This window comes from Apiospora kogelbergensis, assembly GCF_038363985.1.
Source record: "Apiospora kogelbergensis strain CBS 113332 chromosome Unknown utg000001l_segment0_segment0, whole genome shotgun sequence".
NCBI lineage: Eukaryota > Fungi > Ascomycota > Sordariomycetes > Amphisphaeriales > Apiosporaceae > Apiospora > Apiospora kogelbergensis.
The window spans coordinates 3,984,293-4,006,555 of NW_027117418.1; the positions used below are offsets into that span (position 1 = coordinate 3,984,293).

The 22,263-nt window shown below is 53.6% G+C and overlaps 8 protein-coding genes across 8 annotated transcripts; 6 read left to right on the forward strand and 2 right to left on the reverse strand.

The window, feature by feature from the left end:
- Positions 1-362: 362 nt before the first annotated feature.
- Positions 363-1,588, forward strand: PG998_001265 (delta-aminolevulinic acid dehydratase; the record flags this gene model as incomplete). Its single annotated transcript, XM_066868083.1, has 2 exons — positions 363-608; positions 680-1,588. 2 exons carry the CDS (start codon positions 363-365, stop codon positions 1,586-1,588), a joined length of 1,155 nt encoding a protein of 384 aa, XP_066736498.1.
- Positions 1,589-3,295: 1,707 nt separating this feature from the next.
- On the forward strand, positions 3,296-4,911 carry PG998_001266 (uncharacterized protein; the record flags this gene model as incomplete). The annotated part of the gene is made up of 2 exons (XM_066868084.1): positions 3,296-4,618; positions 4,645-4,911. The coding sequence occupies 2 exons, from the start codon at positions 3,296-3,298 to the stop codon at positions 4,909-4,911; spliced, it is 1,590 nt and encodes a 529-aa protein (XP_066736499.1).
- Positions 4,912-6,113: 1,202 nt separating this feature from the next.
- PG998_001267 (Complex I intermediate-associated protein 84) lies at positions 6,114-8,599 on the forward strand (the record flags this gene model as incomplete). Its single annotated transcript, XM_066868085.1, has 3 exons — positions 6,114-7,053; positions 7,200-8,370; positions 8,431-8,599. The coding sequence occupies 3 exons, from the start codon at positions 6,114-6,116 to the stop codon at positions 8,597-8,599; spliced, it is 2,280 nt and encodes a 759-aa protein (XP_066736500.1).
- Positions 8,600-9,331: 732 nt separating this feature from the next.
- On the reverse strand, positions 9,332-9,613 carry PG998_001268 (ribosomal protein S18; the record flags this gene model as incomplete). The annotated part of the gene is made up of 1 exon (XM_066868086.1): positions 9,332-9,613. One exon carries the CDS (start codon positions 9,611-9,613, stop codon positions 9,332-9,334), a length of 282 nt encoding a protein of 93 aa, XP_066736501.1.
- Positions 9,614-10,316: 703 nt separating this feature from the next.
- Positions 10,317-11,137, forward strand: PG998_001269 (uncharacterized protein; the record flags this gene model as incomplete). The annotated part of the gene is made up of 5 exons (XM_066868087.1): positions 10,317-10,345; positions 10,402-10,476; positions 10,570-10,603; positions 10,663-10,675; positions 10,740-11,137. 5 exons carry the CDS (start codon positions 10,317-10,319, stop codon positions 11,135-11,137), a joined length of 549 nt encoding a protein of 182 aa, XP_066736502.1.
- Positions 11,138-12,597: 1,460 nt separating this feature from the next.
- PG998_001270 (uncharacterized protein) lies at positions 12,598-14,391 on the reverse strand (the record flags this gene model as incomplete). The annotated part of the gene is made up of 3 exons (XM_066868088.1): positions 12,598-12,787; positions 12,845-13,868; positions 13,965-14,391. 3 exons carry the CDS (start codon positions 14,389-14,391, stop codon positions 12,598-12,600), a joined length of 1,641 nt encoding a protein of 546 aa, XP_066736503.1.
- Positions 14,392-15,076: 685 nt separating this feature from the next.
- PG998_001271 (Cysteine desulfurase- mitochondrial precursor (tRNA splicing protein SPL1)) lies at positions 15,077-16,803 on the forward strand (the record flags this gene model as incomplete). Its single annotated transcript, XM_066868089.1, has 2 exons — positions 15,077-16,192; positions 16,381-16,803. 2 exons carry the CDS (start codon positions 15,077-15,079, stop codon positions 16,801-16,803), a joined length of 1,539 nt encoding a protein of 512 aa, XP_066736504.1.
- A 990-nt stretch (positions 16,804-17,793) lies between these two features.
- PG998_001272 (uncharacterized protein) lies at positions 17,794-21,243 on the forward strand (the record flags this gene model as incomplete). The annotated part of the gene is made up of 4 exons (XM_066868090.1): positions 17,794-17,895; positions 17,985-18,420; positions 18,902-18,943; positions 19,271-21,243. The coding sequence occupies 4 exons, from the start codon at positions 17,794-17,796 to the stop codon at positions 21,241-21,243; spliced, it is 2,553 nt and encodes an 850-aa protein (XP_066736505.1).
- Between the last annotated feature and the right edge of the window lie 1,020 nt (positions 21,244-22,263).

A 22,263-nucleotide genomic window follows, 5' to 3' on the forward strand; every position in this document is an offset into this window, starting at 1 on the left:
AGCCAGTCATGCGTGAAACATTTCCATCGTACTTGGGAACATTGCTAGATTGATCCAATTCCCGCTCGAGACCATCGAGCCGCCCGTCCTGCGTCTCTGATTGCGATTTCCGACCGTGTATGGAGTCAATCCCTTCTTCTGACTTTTCCTCTGGCCCTTGAGCACATGTACCCTTTTCGTCTTCGCAGCGACTGAATTGGCCGCCCTCTCGGTTTCAACCCTCCGAACTACCACCTACCATCAACGATACCGTTACCGCACCCATCAACTTCTTCGCATCCGCGGCCGATAACATTCACCATCTCACCCTACAACCGACCGGCTCTCCGTGGCCCACCTTACCGTCATTGCCCATCGGCATCATGTCTTTCTCTACTCTTGTGCAAGATCTCACCTTGCGCGACGCCAATAGCGCACGCCGACCTCGTGGTCCCGCTCCTTCCGTTTCTACCGTCGACGATCGCACCTCACACATTTCTCGCGCCATGTCCTATGCCAGCACTGCTGCCACCAGTGTCAGTATCGCTGGCGACATCGGAAGCCAGCTGCATGGCGGTTACCACCACCCGCTCGCCCGCTCTTGGCAGGCTGAGCGACAACTGACCAAGGTGGGTTGACATGCGACTCTCGCGCATTACGACGCGGGCACGATAGGCTAATGAATGCTTTCCGATGACAGTCCATGCTTATCTACCCTCTCTTCATATCCGACATCGAAGACGACGAGACACTGATCCCGTCTCTGCCGGGCCAGTGTCGCCGAGGCGTCAACAAGCTGGTCCCCTTCCTCGAGCCCTTGGTTCGGAAAGGCCTTCGCTCCGTCGTCTTGTTCGGCGTTCCTCTCAAGCCGGGCACCAAGGATGCTCTGGGTACCGCTGCTGACGACCCAGAAGGACCAGTCATCCAAGGCATCCGTCTGCTCCGACAGCGGTTTCCTCAGCTGTTCATTGTCGTGGACGTCTGCCTCTGCGAATACACTTCGCACGGCCACTGTGGCATCCTGCGCGACGATGGTACATTAAACAACCAGCTTTCGGTGGACCGCATATCTGATGTCGCAATGGCCTACGCCCAGGCAGGCGCCCACTGTGTCGCTCCTTCGGACATGAACGATGGCCGCATCCGAGCCATCAAGCTGAAGCTCATCGAAGAAGGAATTGCCCACAAAACACTGCTCATGTCGTATGCTGCCAAGTTCTCTGGATGCCTTTATGGCCCCTTCCGTGATGCCGCTGGTTCAGCACCATCTTTCGGTGATCGCAGATGCTACCAATTGCCTCCCGGCGGTCGGGGATTGGCGAGACGAGCCATCGTTCGAGACATCGGCGAAGGTGCCGATATTATCATGGTCAAGCCGGCCAGCCAGTACTTGGACATTATCAGTGACGCCAAGGAACTTGGCAAAGACCTGCCTGTCGCCGCCTATCATGTCAGTGGCGAGTATGCCATGGTTCATGCCGCTGCCAAGGCTGGCGTTTTCGATCTGCGGACTATGGCCTTCGAGGTGACGGAAGGCATTCTCAGAGCCGGCGCCACGATAGTCATCAGCTACTTCACCCCCGACTTCCTCGACTGGTTAGACGAGTAGAACACGGGCATGCTCTCTGGCTCACTATCTGATTTCACCTTGTTTGTGCTGTGCTGCGTTGATTTCTCCGGCGTTCAAAGGCTAAGAGGCGGCTTAAGAATCGGATCACATTCGTTCATGGCAGACATGCGACGAACCTACGTATCCCGCGATTGACACGAATGATGATTTGCAACAAAGATACCAATAAAATCACATGCTTGCATTCAAACCTGTTCCTCCATGCTGCATGCAATTTGAGAGCGTGGTGAATTCCGATGAAGGAATTGGCTATTTAACTTCAAACTCTGAGGTGCTGGGCATCAGCTTGCCTAGGATTAGAAATTTGCAGAGGATGAATGAACTAGGTTAACCACCAGGCTGTCAGTCAAAGCTTGTTGCAGGTTAATGCAGGTCATGATCACATTGTCAGAAGGCCTGGGAGTGGTAAAGACAGAAGCTACCGTGCCCCTTTTATAATTCCCATGTCAAATAATCAATAGACAATGCGACAAGGCGGCTGAGAAGATGCTTCGTTGCTGGCTTGAGTGCAAGTCTCAGTTTCGGCCGAACGCGCATGCTGTTGGTATTGCTCCATAAACGGTACACGAATCGTTTCAACGTGTCAAGCGCTTTTGGACTCTGCAACATCGATCCCAATCCCGAAACCACTAGGCGATCTGCCGACGTGGGCCCACGAGATATCTCGGCATACGATTCTAGTGGGTAGCTACTGACGTCCTACTGGGGGTTTCCGGGGTTTCCCCTGCTGATCCTGTCTCAGCTTCAACCTTTACTGATGAGGATCACTTCTAGATTTCCCCAAAATAGGGCGTGGAGTATATGTGGCACAACCCGAAGAGGCGCTTCATAACACTCCGACATGGGTGCGACCTTACCCACGATGGTCACAAAACATGCTAGTTGCTCCATGCGTGACGACGACGCATCCCCACAAGGGTCGTCTGGTCGTCCTGTCGTGTGCTCTGGCGGCTCTGCGCCCAGGGAAGCCCGGCACAACAATGCCAGCCTGCCAACCTGCCAGCCTGCCGGACCAGTCTTCCAAAGGAGGTCGAGATAGCGATCGTCCCTGAATGGGTAGTAGTTGCAGTCCTGGGTCTAGATGCAGTTTGGTAGATTCGTCAGCTCTATCATATCCGTGCATGTGAGCGAGCCTGGGGCTTAGAGAACTGTTGTTTCGCTTCCGTGTATTCATCCTCCTTCTCCTCGACGCTTCTAATCCTCATCCCGTTACTCAGTACATGTACGCTATCCCTTCGAGCCTCTGTTTCTTTCCTCTTTCCCTCCCTCTTCCTCACTTGCTCTTTGTTTGACGACCAATCACCCCCTTGACCCAAGTCGTTCTTTGCTGCGCGGTTTGTTCCAACTGTGCTGCCCATTTCATTATTTCTGCCCTGGTTCTTGAAACACTATACCCGTAGGTCCACCATCGACAACACATCTACGGACCCGAGCAACCAAGGAAGCATACTCGTATACTGGGGTCACAGCTAGATTGGCTCCAGTGCCTCGCTACGACAGAAACACGCCATAGACTCCGAGCGGCGCTGTTGCCGGCTTGGCTCTTCGTTCTGCTCGCCTTTAAACCAGTTCGGGCCCATCTTCCTCGACTGAGACCATCGCAGCTGTTGCTTCGGCCGTGGCAGGTGACCGTCTCTTCTTCTTATACACCACATCGAATCTCTCGACGACCCCCATTGCAGGACAATGAACGGATACGCAGCGTCAAAATGGACCCTCTCCCATGAGGAGAAGCTCCTCTTAATCGAGGAGCGGTCGATGTCCGATGTCGAAAGCGAAAGCGGGAGGATGGACTTTGACCAGAGATTCCCGCCTCAACAATGGCTCTCGACAGTCAAGTCGTATAGCAAGGCCTTCCGGATATCAGCGCTGAGTTCGGCGGTGATACGGTCGGCTATCTTCCTGCTGCCGAGCTTCTTACATCCCAGTCGGAACAGCCGCGAACGGTTACGAGGCGGCGACAAACTCGGACCGACGGCCTACCTGGACGGTATGCGCGGGCTGGCCGCATTGTTCGTCTTCTTCTGCCACTACTTCTACACCTCCTTTGTCATCGCCGAGGGTTGGGGCCACAACGACGACAACTATTACTTCTGGAAGCTGCCCTTTGCGCGGCTGGTGTTTAGCGGGCCGTCCATGGTTTGCATCTTCTTCATCATCTCAGGTTACGCGCTGTCCTTGAAGCCGCTCAAGCAGATCCGCAGCCGTTCGTTCGACGGCCTGCTCAACACTATGACGTCCTTCATCTTCCGCCGCGGCTTCCGCCTCTTCCTCCCGACGGCGGCTTCGACCTTTATGGTTGTCTGTCTCCTGCAGCTCGGCGCCTACGAGGGGACGCGCGAATTCGCCTACGACCGCAACTACGTTCGCAACGTGGCCGAATACCACCCGGAACTCCAAGATACCTTCGCTTTGCAGCTCGCCCACTGGGCCGGCGAGATGTTCAACTTCCTCCACTTCTGGAGCTGGGAGAAGTTTGGCGGCAGCACCGGGTACGACGTCCACCTGTGGACCATCCCCGTCGAGTACCGCTGCTCCATGGTGCTATTCCTGGTTTTGATCGGCACCGCGCGTCTGCGGTCGGGTGCCCGATTCGGATGCCTAGCTGTCCTGATGTGGTTCATGCTGCATAACGACCGCTGGGAGCCCCTTCTCTTCTCCGTGGGCATGGTCCTGGCTGAGCTCGATATCATCCGCGGCGCCCACAGCAACAACGGGCCGGCCCCCACCCCCTCGGCTCCTGCATCGGTACTACCCTTTGGGGAGAAGGAGTCGCCCTCGCCCAAGAAGCCCTGCAAGTGCCGCAAGGTGCGGGGCCTGGCGTACGTGCTGCTCTCGGTGCCAGCGCTCTACCTCATGTCGGAGCCCGACGCAGGCCCCGACGGCGTTCCGGGTTGGAACACGCTGGCCGCGCTCATCCCCGCGTACTTCTCGGATCGTTACCGATTCTGGCAAATGGTGGGCGGAGCACTCTTCGTCTTCTGCGTCGCGCGAGCGCCCTCTGGCAGCGTGTCTTCACCACAGGCCCGATTCAGTACCTCGGCCGTCTCAGCTTCGCCATCTACCTGATGCACGGGCCCGTCACCCACACCATCGGCTACCGCGTGCAGCGCTGGGCCTGGGACTCGGTCACGGGCTTTGAAACAGAGGCCGCGTTCCATGCCGGCGCCGCCCTCGCCGCCGTCGTCAACGTCCCCCTCGTCATCTGGGCCGCCGACGTATTTGCTCGCGCCGTGGACGCGCCCATCGTCCGCTTTACGAGGTGGCTCGAGACCCGGTTCTCCATTACGGAGGAGCGCTAAGGGGAGAGAGAGGAAAGACACTTCAAGAATCCTCTCGCGTGTCCTCCCTTTTTGTTTCATTCTCATGTTTACTTTGCATCTAGACCAGCACCTACCACTTCGTCTTCGTCGTCGCGAGGACCACACAACATGTTGCATTTGGGCGTCTGGCAGGAAGCATGCCTTTTTCTTAGTTTTGTTTATTCACAAATAGCGGAGAATGCTGGATACGGGTGTACACCAGCAACATCTATGAAACTCTTGATATGGCGTAGCGTGCGGCGCATACAGACGCTTCTTCGGCAGGTCCACTCTCCTTTTTTCTTCTCTATCTTGGTACGGGCACGGATTCCGATCAGATCGATCGTGTGGATTCACACTGGGAGGGACTTCTCCCCCGAGACGCAATATATTACCACTATACCATTGGCGCATGGTGTTTACGGGCATGGGCAAAAAGCCAGCAATCAATTGGGATTCCGGCGTGGGTTTGTTATAGGCACACGGAGAGTTTTGGTAGTGCCAGAATGGGAGCACAAATTGACATATGATGCTACTCTGCTTGGATGTGCTGCTAGTTGGACATGTGATCAACGTGAGGAAGGAGGATAGAGCCAAGAGCGTGACTATGCCTCCTTGATGCTTGGCTCGGATGTGAGATCGACGTTATGCTAGTGCAGACACATTGCCGGCGGCTTAGTAGGTGGCAGTTAGCAAGGGGCGCCCGGTATGTTGCGAGCCGAGCTTGGCACGTCGCCCCGAAATCCTACGTGTGGGATCCCAAGAATCCAATCGCGAGCGGCCGAGAAGAGACGCATTGGATTGCAGATGGTGCAGATGGTGCAGATGGTGCAGATGGTGCAGATGTCCTGGCAGGTGGGGTGCGTCCGAACCAGCTGGCAGCAAGTCGTGGCCCTCCAAAAGCAATGACGCGCTTTTAGTCGAGGAGCTCTCGCTCCAGGGTACCTGCGAATGTGAATGGAGCTCCAATCTTTTTTTGAGATAAACCCGTAGTGCGTAGGGTGTGCCGTGCAGTGTAGACAGACAGCAGAGGCCGGAAGCTATCCATGTTCGTTCGATGTGGCATTATGAGCCTATCTTGATCGCAATTGAGCTCCAACCATGCCCAGGCAAGTTCTCCAAACAAATGCAGGCGCATTGCCATGTGAAGCCTTTTCTAATCCCACACTGCAGTCGGCTCCGTACGTAGTTAAACACCCATTATGCGGTCGCAATTGACCCGCCATGTCTTGCGACGCTTGCTTGTTCACCAGGCTGCGCTCCATCCATGTCCCCTCCAGTCCCCCCCAAAGACCGTCAGCGAGTCGATGCACACTAGGGAGACGGCCTCTCAGGGTATCTCAGCAACGGAGGACCTTCCTGAACTTCTTCCAGAAGGCCCCGCGAACCCTCAAGGCACCCGACGTCGAGCCCGGCTACGAAGTTCTGTTGCAGTATGGCTCCCACGAAATGGAAAACCTCCGCCCCCACCGAGGGAAGAGTTGTTGAAGGGGTTCCGCGAGTTCTTCAAATATAAGAGGTTCAACGGCCGCCCGGTGAACTCGTTCCAGATCCAGGCCGCGCAGAAGGTTTTCCAATACCTTTCGATACCATCCACATCCGAGAAAGGCGGCGACCTATCTATCGCCGACCTAAGGACTGCGAGAGATACCCTACTGCTGCTGCCCCCGAAAGACGACCCAGCTATTGCCCTGGGCTTTTCCAAAGCTCTTTACCATGAGATCCGAAAACAAATCACCGCCCCGGCTCGGAAGCCGAGTCCTGCAGAAAAGAACCTAAGCACGGAAGCCCTTCGAGTCTTTGATATGATCCCGTTGGTCCGTACACTAGCACAGCATGGCCAAGCGATACAGGCCAGAGATATGATTCTGGAACAGTGGCCTCAGCTCAGTCGGGCATCGGACATTGACATGGGTCGCACCAAAGGACTTTGGACGCCGGTTCTCCGCGGCTTGGCCCGTGAAGGTCGGGAAGAGGACATGCTGGCTTTCGTCGAAAACATGAGGACAGAGGCTGGCATCTCGTACACGCAAAGCGTTCACGAAGTTGTTACAAGATTCTACGCGCAGCGAGATGACGTCGCAAGGATGATGGCAGCTTTTACCCAGCCAATCGAACCCAAGGACCCCCGAGGCAGATCACGTATTCCGATGCTTTGAGGTGCGCCATTCGGAACAACGAGAACGAGTGGGCCATGTCGGTATACCAAGACATGGCTAACAGCATCGAATCGTTATCGAATCCCACCCATGTGGAACAAGCCGTCACACTGCTCTACCAATTCGCAGTTCTGTTGATGGGGAAAGGCCCCGAGTATCTCGAGCGAATGCTCAAATTGCAATCTGAAAAGTACAAGCTTGACCCTAACATGAAGATCATGAACGCTGTCATTGAAGCGGCTATCGAAAGGGGGGATGCCTACCTCGCCGAGCGTCTGGCAGCGTTGGTCCCCAAATTGGGCCTGGAGCCAGACCGGCAGTTCTATAGCCAACAGATTGACTACCGGATTGCCGCGGACGACCTGGATGGTGCGTTTACTGCCTACAGGTCGCTCCAAAACTTCAAGAGCGACAGGGATGACTGGCCTGCCCTAAACCGGCTAATACGTGCGCTGTGTATGGCTTCATCCCCAAAACACGAAAGCATACTAGAAATCACCAGCTTCCTGGAAGAGCAGCATGTCACACTTGAGCCAGATACTGTTGTTTCGATATGCATGGCGTTCCTGAAAAACGATGAGCAGTATGAGGTGATTGATACTTTGTCATTGCATACGATACACCTGAACCTTGAAGACCGACAAAAGGTTTGCCAGGCCTTCGTGGACTACTGTTTGGACAAGTCCAACAGCACAGCTCGAGTCTGGGATGCCTACGCCCTTATTCGCCAGTTTTTCCCAGATGTGAAACTGGAAAGCCGAGTCCTTATCATGGACGGATTCTATGACCGAAGACGGGCAGACATGGCCTGCCATGTGTTTGGCCATATGAGGCAGCATAGCAACAAGATCTTCCGGCCCACAGCCGAGACATACATCCGTTGCTTGGAGGGTCTCGGCCGGTGTCCGGATGCTGAAAGTCTGAAGATGGTGCACAATATGCTCAAGATGGACACAAGAATTCGTCTCACGACTAGAGTCTACAATGCTCTGATGATCGCATATACCGCCTGCGATGATGTTTCAAGAGCTCTGGATTATTGGAAAGAGATCAGCAGGTCACAAGAAGGTCCTTCTTATCAGTCTTTGGAGATTGTGTTCAGGGCGTACGAGTTCTCCCCTTTTGGAGTCGAAGCGGCCCAGTCCTTGTGGGACAAGGTTGGCAAGATGGAAATTGAGATTCCGGCCAACGTATATACGGCGTACGCGGGTGCGCTGGGCGCTCACAGTCAGCTGGAGCAGGCGAAAGAGCTGCTCGAGAATATGGAGACCGAAGTCCACCAACGGCCCGAACCAATCACGTAAGTTCCCGATCTGATGACAACTCAATCGTGTTGCATACTGACGAAAGCACCATCAAGGCTTGCTGTGGTATATAATGCATTGGGCAGCGACGACCTGAAAGGAAACTTCGAGGCGTGGGCGAAGGAACAGTTCCCTCACGTCTGGAACAGCCTGGAGAAGACACGGAGGAAGCGCGATGCCGAAGGACTGATGAGATTCCAGGTTTCTCGGCCGTGGAAGGCCTAATGGCGTGTTCGTCGCTTATGGATTCGAATGTACACGACGTAGGTATATTTGTACAAAAGACAGTGGGGTCTATTTACTGTACAATAGTAGAAATTTGTTGAACATACCACCAGGTTAAAGGGCGGTGGCTGACTGACGACTTCAGTCGGTATATTGGTACATGTCTTGTCAGAAGCAACAAGTGTAAGTATCCATGGGGCCGTATGCGCCTGCCCACCCCCTTTTATGCCACTGGAGGCTTTCTTAGAATGCCGACAAGTCGTCCGATGCGGTATTGGAGTCTGATGTTGTACTTCATCACGGCAGGTTCTGTACAGAGTATTTTACATTCGGTGAGATCGATATAAGTGAGTCCCATCCGGAAATGTCCCGTCTTCACGGGTCCCGTCATCTGCCTTGCGAATTTTGGTTCTTACTAAAGGAAGCTGCCCCGTTTCCCCTTTGCTTCAGTCTGCTGTGCTGTCATGTGTCCGGCCCGCATCAGTAACTCGGGATGGCGATGCACACTGGGATGGATACCCAGAGCGATGGAGCGTCTGATCATCTTAGCAACCTTTCGCTGGTTCTTGGGAGTGAGACCGTTCTGGAATCGCTTTTTGATACGGCCATGGACTGTCATATACTCAGAGACCACTGAGAAGTTCTGTGGCAAATGTTAGTGAGATGGGCATGACGCAAATAGCACTGGATCCATGGCTTTGTATCAAGCACTAAGAAATGGCCCCCCCCTTTCTACATCCATCGAGGAACGGCGCATAGGGGGAAAGGTAGGAGAAAGCCTACCGAGTACATGTCCAGCGGCCGAAGTCCCAGAAGATCCACCAGGTCGCGCTGCACGCTCGTCATCTTGCGCCACTTGGCGGCCTCGACCTCGCTGAGGTCACGGGGCGCGTAAAGCTCACCCTCGCGCCACCGACGCGGCATCTGCCGCCTGTAGTCCTCGCTGATGTTCTTGCCCCGCAGCTCGCCGACTACCTTGCGCTCGCCCGTGGGCGTCTGCGTCCGCCGGCTCATGTTGAAGCTGTTGAAAATATCGGAGGCCCCCCTCGGTCGAGTTCATGGCTCCGCGGCGCTTCGAAGAGGAGGGCGAGTCCAGGTTCAGCACCGAGGAAGCTGGGGAGGAGGGGACATCACGGCGAACTGATGAATTGATTAGTCCTGTGTGCGCCTGTGTAGGTACTTGACGTGGAAAGAGGAGTGTGTGCATGGATCGGGAACGGACGTACGATCTAGAAGAGGTGCCCGCTGAGAGAATTGGCAAACTTGGCCTCGGAAGAAATTCGAGGAGGCGGGCTGTTTGAAGGCGCTGAGAAACGGTATACGTGGCGGCATCGTGAGCGGGCTGGATTGGGCTCCTGGCTGATTGACTCCGGGCCTGAAGCTATTCACGAACTGGACCTTCGTTATGGGCAGCGATGCCAGGCCATTTGGAAATTTGGTGGTACATTGGGACGGACGGAGCGTGCAGCAATTAATCCGACGCCCGCAATTTAAGGTTATCGGTGGGCGTTATCGGGGGTGGCGGGGCCAAAAATAATTCGAGATGGCGGAAAGAGAGCCGCGTTGCGACAAGAACTTTTGGCGCGTTGCAGACGAAGCATTGGTAGCATCGTGACTGCACCTAGTTTCCCATCTGGCACGAACCTCCTCTCTATCTCCTGTTCTCCTTCAGAAGTTCTTGCGGCAGACACTGCTAGCCCATAAGAATATCGTCAAGATGGTCCGAAAGCTCAAGCATCACGAGTCGTATGTCACATCCTGTAGCATAATCTTGAAGTGACGAAGTACTGATATCAGAATAGGAAGCTCCTCAAAAAGGTTGATTTCATCACCTACAAGAGTGACAACAATCACAGAGACCATGAGGTCATCCGGAGGTATGGGTTCTATCTGCACGATGGACACGGCGACTTCGTTCCCCCGACCAGTCTGTCCGATTCATGATGCAGCAGCTAATCTGATATTATCAGATATTCGATCCAAAAGGTAGAAGACTACCACAAGGTAAGCTCATCTACCCACTTCCACAGTGAAATTATCTTAGCTAACGTCAAGTCTTGTAGTACAACCGCCTATGTAAGTGATGAAAGGCTGGCATGAATGTTTCTCGGCGGTGATGGCTAACCTCGAGGAATTCAAGGTGGCTCCGTGCGACAATATGCGCACAAGCTCTCGCAGCTGAGCCCAGAGTCGGCTTTCCGCAGGAAACACGAGGATCTTCTGCTCGAGAAGCTTTACGATATGGGCGTCCTCTCCCAGACCTCCAAGATGTCCTCAGTAGAGAAGATCACCGTCAGCGCCTTCGCCAGGAGACGGCTTCCCGTCGTGATGCAAAGGCTCAAGATGTCCGAGACCATCACCGGGGCGATCAAGCTGATTGAACAGGGCCACGTCCGCGTGGGCACCGAGGTCATTTCGGATCCGGCATACCTGGTCAACAGGTCTATGGAGGACTTCATCACCTGGTCCGAGGGCAGCAAGATCAAGCGACACGTCATGAAGTACAAGGATCGCCTGGACGACTTTGAACTGCTTTAGATCTACCCGATCTCTGCTGGGTGGGTCTGTACCGTTTTGCTTGGTGGTCGGGATAGAGAAGAATTGCATGGCTGGGCGTCTAGGAGTTCATACGGCTATGTCAGCCGACTAGAATATAATGGTTTTGATTTTATTGAACCCCTAACTGCTCACCTTATTCGTAACGAATGGCCCTCGTTCTAAATCATCGGCAATTCATTACTAGGATCCAATGCAATGTGCGGTATGCAGGCCTCGTTCTGTTCCGAAAAGCCCAGTTGCGACAGAGGACCGCTCTACTGCCTTCAACCGGTAGGCTAGAACGAACTTGAGAATTATCCAAGCTCCATCCGTGTCTTAAGTCAATCGCCAGAAACCGTTCTGAATACTCCTCACCGCTTGCCATGGGCTAGCGTTATTCGTTGACATCGAGCTGGGCTCGAGCCTTTACTTCAAAACTCCCGGGGCTGTGTGCCAGGTCTATGTGGCTTTTCCGATTTCGCAGATGCGGCTCCCCGCCCCTTTGGCCCGGAGCTCGATGTAGGTTCAGGTGCACTGGCATCTTTCGATTACTTGGGGGAGGGGGGGGACGGGGGGTTTGTTTATATGACCATGGTGAGCCGCACTTTACATGGCAGGTCTCCAACACGAAGCCGTAGCACTGACGCCTCAAAAAGACCTCGGGGCTTCCATTCGTTCAACAGCAAGGAATGGCCGGTTCCTTTTGTATCAGAACAATTTCCGGTGCCCGGTTACTTGCCAAACCAGTTGCAACAATCTCAGTTGCTAGCATGCCCTTTCACCTCGGGAATACCCCAGGAGCTGGCCATACCGCCACTCGGGGCTTCCGGGCCTCCTTTGTTCAGCAGCACTGAGAATAGCGTAACTGTACTTGGAAACCGTGCTATCCTCCCAAGCCCGCTACATGCAGAAAGTACGTACCCAAGGAAAGCCGAATTTATCTGTAATGATTGCCCGAAGTGTTTTAACACCAAGCAGGAATTGAAGATGGGCTACCAGACACGCATTCTCGAAAGGGACGGAAAGAAAATATACAGAAAAGTATACAAGGCCATTCTCAAGTTCCCGACGTCGCAGGGGATATCGGGTTCTACTGCGCGGTTTCGGGCTGTTCTACTCTCCTCAAGACTCGGCAAGGCCTGGCCTCCCTATCCGTCCGTACCTACTGCATTTTACCATACACCGCTTGAGATACGAAAAGACTGCCCATAAGAAAATAGTTGGTAATGGATCTCGTACCACAACTCATCTGCAGCGGTTTATTCTTCTTCTTTTCCTTTGCACTTTCTAAAACGAACATTTATTTATACAATGCTGCGCCAAAGGTATACACATGCTCACTGTGTAATAATAGGATGCATATACAGACGGACTCATCGCAATAACCAATGCTGTCCATGGCGTTCAAAGAGTCAAGTGATTTTTTTGGGACTTGGGATAACTCAATAGAGTTTAATCGTCTATCCCTTGTAAGCCGAGGGACCGACCATCAACTCAGGCTTCACGAGCTGGTCGAAGTCTGCCTCGCTCAAGGCGTTCAATTCCATGGCACTTTGCTTGAGGGTCAGACCCTTCTTGTGCGCATTCTTAGCAACCTTGCTTGCCATGTCATAGCCAATCTTGGGGTTAAGGCAGGTGACCAGCATGAGTCTGTTTCAAATGCTCATTAGCAGTGTACTTGTTTACTTTAGGCATGGGGCAACTCACGATTCCTTCATAATGGTGGCAATCTTCTCCTCGTTGGCTTGCAGGCCGACCACCAGGTTCTTCTCGAAAGAGGCCATACCGTCAGCCAGGATACGGCTGCTGTGGAGAAGGTTGCGGATAACCAGGGGCTTGTAAACATTCAACTCGAACTGGCCGTTCATGCCACCAATAGTGGTAGCAACGTGGTTGCCCATGACCTGGGCGCAGACCATGGTCAGGGCTTCGCACTGCGTGGGGTTGACCTTGCCAGGCATGATGGAGGAGCCCGGCTCGTTCTCGGGCAGAATCAGCTCGCCAAGACCACATCGGGGTCCGCTGCCGAGGTATCGGACATCCTGGGCAATCTTGGTGAGGGAGCCAGCCAGTGTGTTCAGGCACCCGGATGCCTGGACAATGGCGTCGTGCGCAGCAAGGGCCTCGAACTTGTTGGGGGCAGTCTTGAATTCGGTACCAGTCATCTTGGTGACTTCCTCGGCAATAGCCTCGGCGAAACCTTCGAAAGTGTTGATGCCGGTGCCCACAGCAGTGCCTCCTTGTGCAAGCAACCTCAGATCAGGAAGAGAGCTCTCGACCCGCTTGATGCCGAAGTCGAGTTGTGCAACATAGCCCGAGAATTCCTGGGCCAGGGTCAGAGGTGTCGCATCCTGCAAATGCGTCCGTCCGATCTTGATGATGTTCTTGGCCTCGAAGTCGTCCACCTTCTTCTGCAGGGCATCGCGGAGGGACTTAATGGCTGGCAGAAGCGAACCCTCGAGCTCGAGCACGGCGGCAATGTGCATAACGGTAGGGAAGGTGTCGTTGGAAGAGGCGGAGCGGTTGACGTGGTCGTTGGGGTGGACTGGCTTCTTGGTGCCCATGGTTCCGCCGAGGATCTCAATGGCTCGGTTGGAAATGACTTCGTTGGCGTTCATGTTGGACTGGGTGCCGGAACCGGTCTGCCAGACAACCAGAGGGAAGTGGTCGAGCAGCTTGAGGTCGGCCACCTCGGCGGCAGCTTGCTGAATGGCCTTTCCGACCTTCTCGTCTGGTGGGAAGCAATGCTTTAGTAAGTTTGCGCCGCTAGTGTTGAGGTGTACAGTATATCATGTAGTATAACTTCAGACGGGGGACTAAACCATACCAAGTCCATAGCGCATGTTGACAGTAGCGGCGGCTCCCTTCAAGATACCAAAGGCCTTGACGATGGGCGGCGGCATCCGGTCCTGGGGCTGGTTGATCTTGAAGTTCTCGAGAGATCGTTCGGTCTGGGCTCCCCAGTACTTGTCGGCAGGGACCTGGACCTCGCCGAAGGCATCGGTCTCGGTTCTCGTGTTGGCCGACATCCTGATTGCGGTTGCGTGCAGGTTGCGCTGGAATCGTAGGGGGTAGGAGGGGACAGAAGTACTGCCAGAGGAAGCGTTGGAGGGAGCAGTCGAAAAGGGCGATTTGGGAGATGCGGAGGTCTTGCATGTGCAAGCGATTGCCAACCGCGGCGCCGCGGCCTTGGGCCCAAGCAGGCCTCTGGCTGGGCCGGTAGCCGCAGCTGTAGCTCTTAGTGACCGAAGCATGTTGCGCGTGAGGTGACGTCGGCCTTTCGGTCGTTTCCTCCAATGTTTTTTTCCTTCGCGAAAAGGGTACTTTCGGTACCAGGTACAGAAAGAGCTGGGTAAAGCGGGATAGAGCTTGCCAGCAGCAGACCCAATTGATCAACTCTACAAAGCGTCACTCGGATCGAAAGACTTTTGGATCTTTCTATAGTCCCTCCTTTTGTAGATGATAGGTTTGTGATGGTAGGATATTTGAAGCCGTCGTGGGAAAAGGAGAGTAGAAGAGAAAAAAGGGAAAAGCCGCTCAACCACACTGCAAGTCGCAGGACCAAGTGCGACAAGCTTCCTGAATCTCCCGCTTCGGAGCTCTCTGCCACCGTCGATCTAGTACCTACATAGTCGTACCCAGTGCCTAGCTGTGTCCAATGTGACTTGGCGATTTACTGGCCAATCGGAGAAGCTGATGAAGGCCCGGGGCCAGCCCACTCGCAGGATACATTATCCGCGCCCGAGGGCTTATCACCGAGCTCGATAGGTGGGAAGCTCGGCTCCGTCCAGTCTTTTTCTACGTTGGCTGCATCATGAATTCTCAATTCGCCGCCGAACTTCGAGTTCGACCTGGGAGCCCCCAAACTCTCTCCCACCACCATTTCCCGCCCTTTTCTTTTCTTCTTCACACCCCATTTAATACCACACAAGAGTGACTATGGTCAACGCAGCTTCGTCTGCCTTGAGACAGGCCTCGCGCCTGGGACTCAAGCGATCCCTCACCTCCACAACCTCGCGCACTCTCCCCACAGTATCGAGAGCTGTAGCTACAGCCCCAGTCCGGGCTTCGCGGAGAAGCTATGTCTCCGAGACCAAGCGCGATCATGCGCAGGTGAACATCGAGACAGCCATTCGGCTGGACAAGAAAGACTTCATGAACGACAAGGGCGAAATGGTAATGCCTGGACCCGGTGCTCCCGCGAGCTCCTCGTCACTCAATCCTATGGCTGAGGTCTTGAAGGAGGCCACCCTGATGGAAGAAGGGCAGCGTCCTATCTACCTCGACATGCAAGCAACAACACCAGTAGACCCACGAGTGCTTGATGCGATGCTGCCATTCTTCGTTGGTGTTTACGGTAACCCGCATTCCCGTACCCACGCATACGGATGGGAGAGCGAGAAGGCTGTTGAGGAAGCCCGTGGACACATCGCCAACCTTATTGGCGCAGACCCCAAAGAAATAATATTCACCAGTGGTGCCACGGAGAGTAACAACATGAGCATCAAGGGCGTGGCGAGATTCTTTGGCAGATCGGGCAAGAAGAAGCATATCATTACGACCCAAACCGAGCACAAATGTGTCCTCGACAGCTGCCGTCATCTTCAAGATGATGGCTTCGAGGTCACATACCTGCCAGTGCAGAACGATGGCTTGGTCGACCTCGAAGCTCTCGAGGCTGCTATTCGCCCAGAAACTGCCCTTGTCAGTATCATGGCTGTCAACAACGAGATCGGTGTCATCCAGCCTCTCGAGGAGATTGGCAAACTTTGCCGGTCAAAGAAGGTCTTCTTCCACACGGATGCGGCTCAGGCTGTGGGCAAGATGCCTATGGACGTGAACAAGATGAACATCGACTTGATGTCTATCTCATCACACAAAATCTACGGCCCCAAGGGAATTGGTGCTTGCTACGTACGGAGACGCCCAAGAGTGAGACTTGAGCCCATTATCAGCGGAGGTGGTCAGGAGCGAGGTCTTCGCAGTGGCACGTTAGCACCACCTCTAGTTGTTGGCTTTGGCGAGGCCTGTCGCATCGCCAATGAGGAATTAGCGGTACGTTTCAACTTCTCTGCTCACCCGTTTCTACCTTCTATGATGAACTACTCCATGCATGGCTTTCTGAATTCCTTGACCGGAATCCGTTTGTTGATACACAGTACACGCGTCTGATGTGCAATTATTGCCACTCTTCTCGTCTCTCAAGATCTGTTCATGGGGAAATGCTTACTTTGGTCGCATAGTATGACTCGAAGAGAATCAAGTATCTCTCCGATCGTCTGTTGAAGGGTCTTCTCTCCTTGGAGCACACCACGCAGAACGGATCGCCGGACCACTTCTATCCTGGGTGTGTCAATGTTTCGTTTGCTTATGTCGAAGGCGAATCTCTATTGATGGCACTCAAGGACATTGCCTTGTCGTCTGGCAGCGCTTGCACATCAGCATCACTGGAGCCCAGCTATGTCCTACGCGCATTGGGCAACAGCGACGAAAGCGCCCACAGCAGTATTCGCTTTGGCATTGGCCGATTCACGACCGAGGCAGAGATTGATTACGTGCTGAAGGCTGTTCAGGAACGCGTCACATTCTTGCGGGAATTGAGCCCCTTGTGGGAGCTGGTGCAAGAGGGTGTGGACCTCAATACGATTGAATGGAGTCAACACTAAATTCGACATGGTGCATTTTATTTTACTTGCCCGGTCTGTTTCGCTCGGCGGACCAGCTAAGGGAACGATGCTTACGGGACTCTGGACTGGAAGTCGAAACGCGCTCGACTGCGTCGGATCACAGAGCTTGCCCGGGGAAAAGGGCAATGGACTCTTTTGTACATTGGACAACTGACTGCAGTTGGTGAAGTTGCATTCACACACATCTCTCGCTTTGGGACTACGGAGTTTTAAGTGCTGAGGATAGGAACAGCCACGAAAGCGATGATAAGGAAGAGGCGGTGCGATCTATATTTCTCGCCAGGCGTTGCGAGACACACAGATTACATCATTGATACCATACTTATGTACAATACAATACAAGTTGCACCTTGACATCAGGTGTTTTCTGAACGCCGGGGCACACCATCTTCATCATGAGTCACAGATTGTGCAATGCTCTTCCCTCTGTGGGTACTGCAAGTAAGTAAGAATCAACCGGAAGCCAGCCACCAGCCTGCAGCCTCAGTGCGGATAGATTGGAAAGAGGGCAGGGTGACGGATTGTATCATCGAAGGAGACAAAGAGGCGGCCAGGCGGCTGCTTTCCTCCCACCCCCACCATATGACGTCATGCCGCTTCCCCATGGCAAGAAAACCACACAATGCGACTCACTCCTACACAACCAATCGATCGAGATTCCGGGGAAACTGTAGAACATAGCAACAGGAGCTGCCATGTTTAACAGCACAATTCCACTCTTCCATGATGGTGGTTGCCTGCTTCCAGCCTGCCTTTGACGTAACTTGTTTCTTTCAGTCTCGCAAAAGGCCTGACGATAAAAGCCCCAACATTTCTCAGATCCATTCACCAACTCTCTCACACAACCAAACCTCTACTCATCATCCAACCATTTCTTGGCCAGATTTCTGAGCTTCTTCTCTCTTCCCACCAAACAACACAATCCTACTACTGCACCCTTGCCTACCAGTCTACCCCATAACCATCAATATGTCTGCCAACAACGCTTCCACCGGCAACTCTTACCTCGAGAAGGCCACCGGCTATGCCCAGTCTGCCCTTGGCACTGTGACCGGCAGCTCTGCTGACAAGGTTAGTACAGTGCGGCACAACTCTCCTGCTATCCCAATCTGGTGAATATCCTCTTCTTGAATTTCTGCTAATGAAATCCCTATGTGCAGGCCCAAGCCGAAGTCAAGAAGGACAACGCTGAGCTCGAGCATGACGCCTCCAAGGCCTCTGTCAAGGTCCCTGGTGGTGCTATCACCTCCTCTGGCATCGCCAAGGACAATGAGGACCAGATGACTGGCAACATGAAGCAGACCGGAGGTAGTGCCAAGGAATTCATTGGCAATCTGACTGGCAGCGAGAGCTTGAAGCAGCAAGGCCGCGACTTGAACAAGGAGGGCCAAGGCCAAGAGGCCAAGGGCATTTTGTCTCAAGGCTACGAGGGTGTCAAGGACCGTGTTGGCGGCACCATTGGCCAGGGAATCAACAGCATGCTCGGCAACGAGGGTGCTGCCGCTGAGTACCAGAAGCAGCATGATGCTGGCAAGACCAACCAGCGAGGTTTTGAGGCCAACATCGACAAGAAGGCTGAAGCAGAGGCTGAAGCTCGTAAGTAAACACGCTGCACTTTATTGATGGGGCGGAAATGGATGGCACACGGAATGAGCACTTATGATACCCTATGATTGATGCGCGATGGACCTGAGATTACATCAATAGCTAGCAGATAGCACTGTAGCTGACTGCCTTATGCAAATTGGCGTTACCTGTTATAATTGGCGCTATGGCGGTAATTGATTGCCTTGAAGCCAGTGATTGACTTGGTGGGTTGGTTCATTATATGGCGAGTATCGAAGTTGGGATAAGTTATGGAAACCCACTCTATAGTAGAGCCATTAGACAAACTACTGGAATCTTCGTGTTCATATATATAGGCCTGTGTAATAAATTGTGCATAAGGAAATCTTGTACGTCACTCTCCGAAGCATCATGAGTTGGTTGATCTCCATGTCTGTGTGTTGTTGCTTGCACCAGCCACATAATCTCCGTCTTAGACCAATTCAGCCACGATTGAACTGATTGGCCAAAGCTCCAGGATTTTCTAACCTTCAGGTTTTGGGATTCGCTGCAGGTGAGTGAGGTGCTTTGTTGACCGTATATACGCCCATCTCCCTCCTCTCATGCTGCGGGATACGTCAGTTCCGTGGCGATTACTCGGCTGAGATGACATCTTCGCCGAAGACGAGAATCCTACACTATTGACGCAGACTGTCGTCCAGTCTGTCCGCTCTCCCCCCGACACCGGCGCTTCTTCCTTACCCCATGTCTATTCCACAGTCCTCGTCAACATGCTGCAGAGCTATTAAACGCCGTCTGCTAAACCAGCATGATAGCGTATGGATACCAGAGAGTGCCCTATCAGCGGCATACGAACGATATTGCTTGGTTTCCCGAATAGCCTCCCGACGCCACGGCTCCTCCTTGCCCGGACCGTTGGAGAGCCGCCGACGACAAAACAAGAGGCGGATGGGTGAGTTGACTTTTGGTCATACTCATGGATCGGCACCTTTATGGCATCTGGAGAATCTCCCCGACTTGAGCCAATGGCAGTGGAAGCCACCTACAGCACGAGGCACCCGTCAGACAGCCCAGGCGGAGAAGAAACTCTGGAAAGCTGTCCTAGCATGGCTATCCCCACGAGATGAGGCACAGAGCCAGAGTGTGAATGAAGCCTCTACTACGGCCTCGCCAGGTGCCCTACGGAACGCAATGCCCGTCACAACGGTCGACCCCAGCTCGATCGCGGCGCCCACACCAGTACTTGGCTCTGACACAAACCCGACGAGCTTGGCCGAACAGAGCTTTAACGCTTTAATCCAAGATGCGTCCCGCGATCGGACATTTCAGATATGTCCTGTTTTTTCCTCATTCTGCGACACGCTTCGAGACAGTTTATCAACGGGCCAAATATCTGCGCAGGCGCTTTACAACCTAGTTCCTTCTATATCAGATGTGCTGGTCCGCTCAGCTCTGGCGATGGATATTCAGCAAGAGGCACCAGTATTTGACCGCTTGAAGGCGCAAGTAATCTGGGCATCGATTGATGGGCTGGAGGCATTGTCTGCTAGACTGGGTGACTTACCCTTTGATACGAATATTTGGTCGATGTTGCTGCAGGAGACGTCGAGGCTCCGATTCAACAGTCTGCGCACATTCGCCAGACTGATGTCCCTGGTTCCTAGCGATGCCATTGGATCACTGAGAGATGTCATTTGCACGAATCTGAACAACTCTTTGAATGCAATGGGCCAGGCTACGCACCGGACGCATGAGAGACAAATCAACAAACTAGCAGCCGCTATTCAGGAACTTGGGCGCATTGAGCATCGCTATGTACTGGAGGAGGTTTTACTGGATCTTACTCAATGTGCGCAATCTCCTAATTACATAGCAATGCGATTTTGCTGGCTTCAGGTTCTGGCAAGACTACGCAACCTCGACGACGAGTTCCTCGCCGATTCCTGCGTCTTGTTAGAGGCGGGCATCTCGGCTGAGCCTCTGGAATCGAAGCAAATCGCGCGGATATTTCTGGGAAGATTGAACAACCGTTATTCTCCCCGACACGTGACGAAGCTTTACAGTTCACTCATGGGCGCGCACGAATCCAGATGCTTTGGTCAACTAAGCGCTAGCTTCTGGTGTACAAACCAAGCACGATATATCAAAAGTCTATGCACATTTCTACTCAGGATGGGACGCCACCAGGATATCATGCAACTGCTCAATGGTGTTGTGCAATTAGTGCAAAATGAGGCAACCCCCTTGGCCAACCTTGCCATTGGGCTTAGGCACCCGGAATTAGCCTTGGAAATATATGTTCGGTACTGCAAGAGCACTTTTGCCTCCAAGAAATTCTGGCAGACAGGCTTTGCTGGGGATATCCTCAAGGTGATGTCGGAAAGCAAATCCCTGGAGCTGAAGCGCATCATCGCAGCGCTCAGAATGTTCCCGATGAAGCGTGGCCGGCGGTCTTACCCTCTGTCCCCAGGTGGCGTAAAGCATGGTGCGATTCGCCGTGTCCCAAGAGGCCTCCGAATCGAGCAGGTACAGAAGGCCGAAGCAGCGGCGGTGGCGTTTGCAAGCGCTCGCAACATCCCTGACAGCATGTCTTTCCGATTAGTCCAGCAATGTGTAAATTACATCAGATCGCATGGGGCCAAGGTATCGCCGAAGGGCCTAGAAGCGCTATGGCGGGCTACCACGAAAGATTTGGTCAATAATCGGCCAGGCAGGGCAAGTCGCCTGCGGTGGTTCTTGCGCGTGTTGTTTAAGGAACGCGGTCTGAAAGAGACGCGTGCGGCTCATTTGCAACTGGTCCAATGGCGAAACAGGGTACTGTCTAAACCTCGATCATCCAATTGGGAGAAATAGCGCTTAGGGCTAGAATTCCAAATCCGGGCACATGGAGAATAGCCTAGGCAAGCAGCTGCGCCTCGATAGGAGGTCTCATTGTACACAGCACATCTAAGATAGCAACAAATGCAAAGATGACTACACGGCAGACTGGCGAGCGCCTTAGCTCCTCGATGGTTGGTCGGTTAGCAAGCGGCTTCGCTAGAGAAGGGGTTTCAAGAGGCATGATTGGACACGACGGCTTGGGTGCTTGCTTTGGGCGGACTACCTTACGTCCTTTTGTGCGTGGTGACACCAGCATCGAATCCGGATCTGTCGACCCTTTTTGGCTACCAAGTAGCGACCAGCCTCTCAAATGTCTCGATCGCTGTTGCCAGCTTACCTTATCTCGATGAGGCACCACAGTTGGACTTTCGAGCCATTCTCTCGGTTCTTGTGACGCTGTCGAAACCCAGGCGCCACAGTGCCTCTTCACTCGGACCTAACGCCTCCTGCCAGCCTATTTGCGGAACCCCCGACTTGACGAGCATACACGCGATGCCGAGACCAGCATTGGTTTGGTTTGAGTTCAAGTAAGGGCTGCAGATGGAAAATGACGAAACGACATCCGGGGTACGCATCGACGGCACCAACCCAAGACTAACGCTGGTGACAACTCCTTGCGTCCCTCCTGTACCCCCCAGCTGTCTAGTTCGCCAGACGTTACTTGGTGCCGAGAGCAAGTGAGGGATGGATTTCACCCAGCAGGCAAGCAGGTGGGAAATTGGCCGAAGCTCCCGCCCAGGAAGTACTGTACTACCCTCCCTACAGATCCAGGTAACAAGCAAACACTGCAGATCCGTGGCCAGGTCGACATAGCCACGACCTATGTTTAGATAGCAACGGTCACCCTCTTGCGAAAGCAACTAAGCCCAAAACAAAATAACAGGGAAGAAAGAGGTCTGGACGCCAAGCTGCTTCCAAGCTACTGGACGCCATTTGGGCTTCGCTTCTTCCCGGCAAGTCTGCTGCGGCTTGAAGCTGCCACGCCGGGAGTTG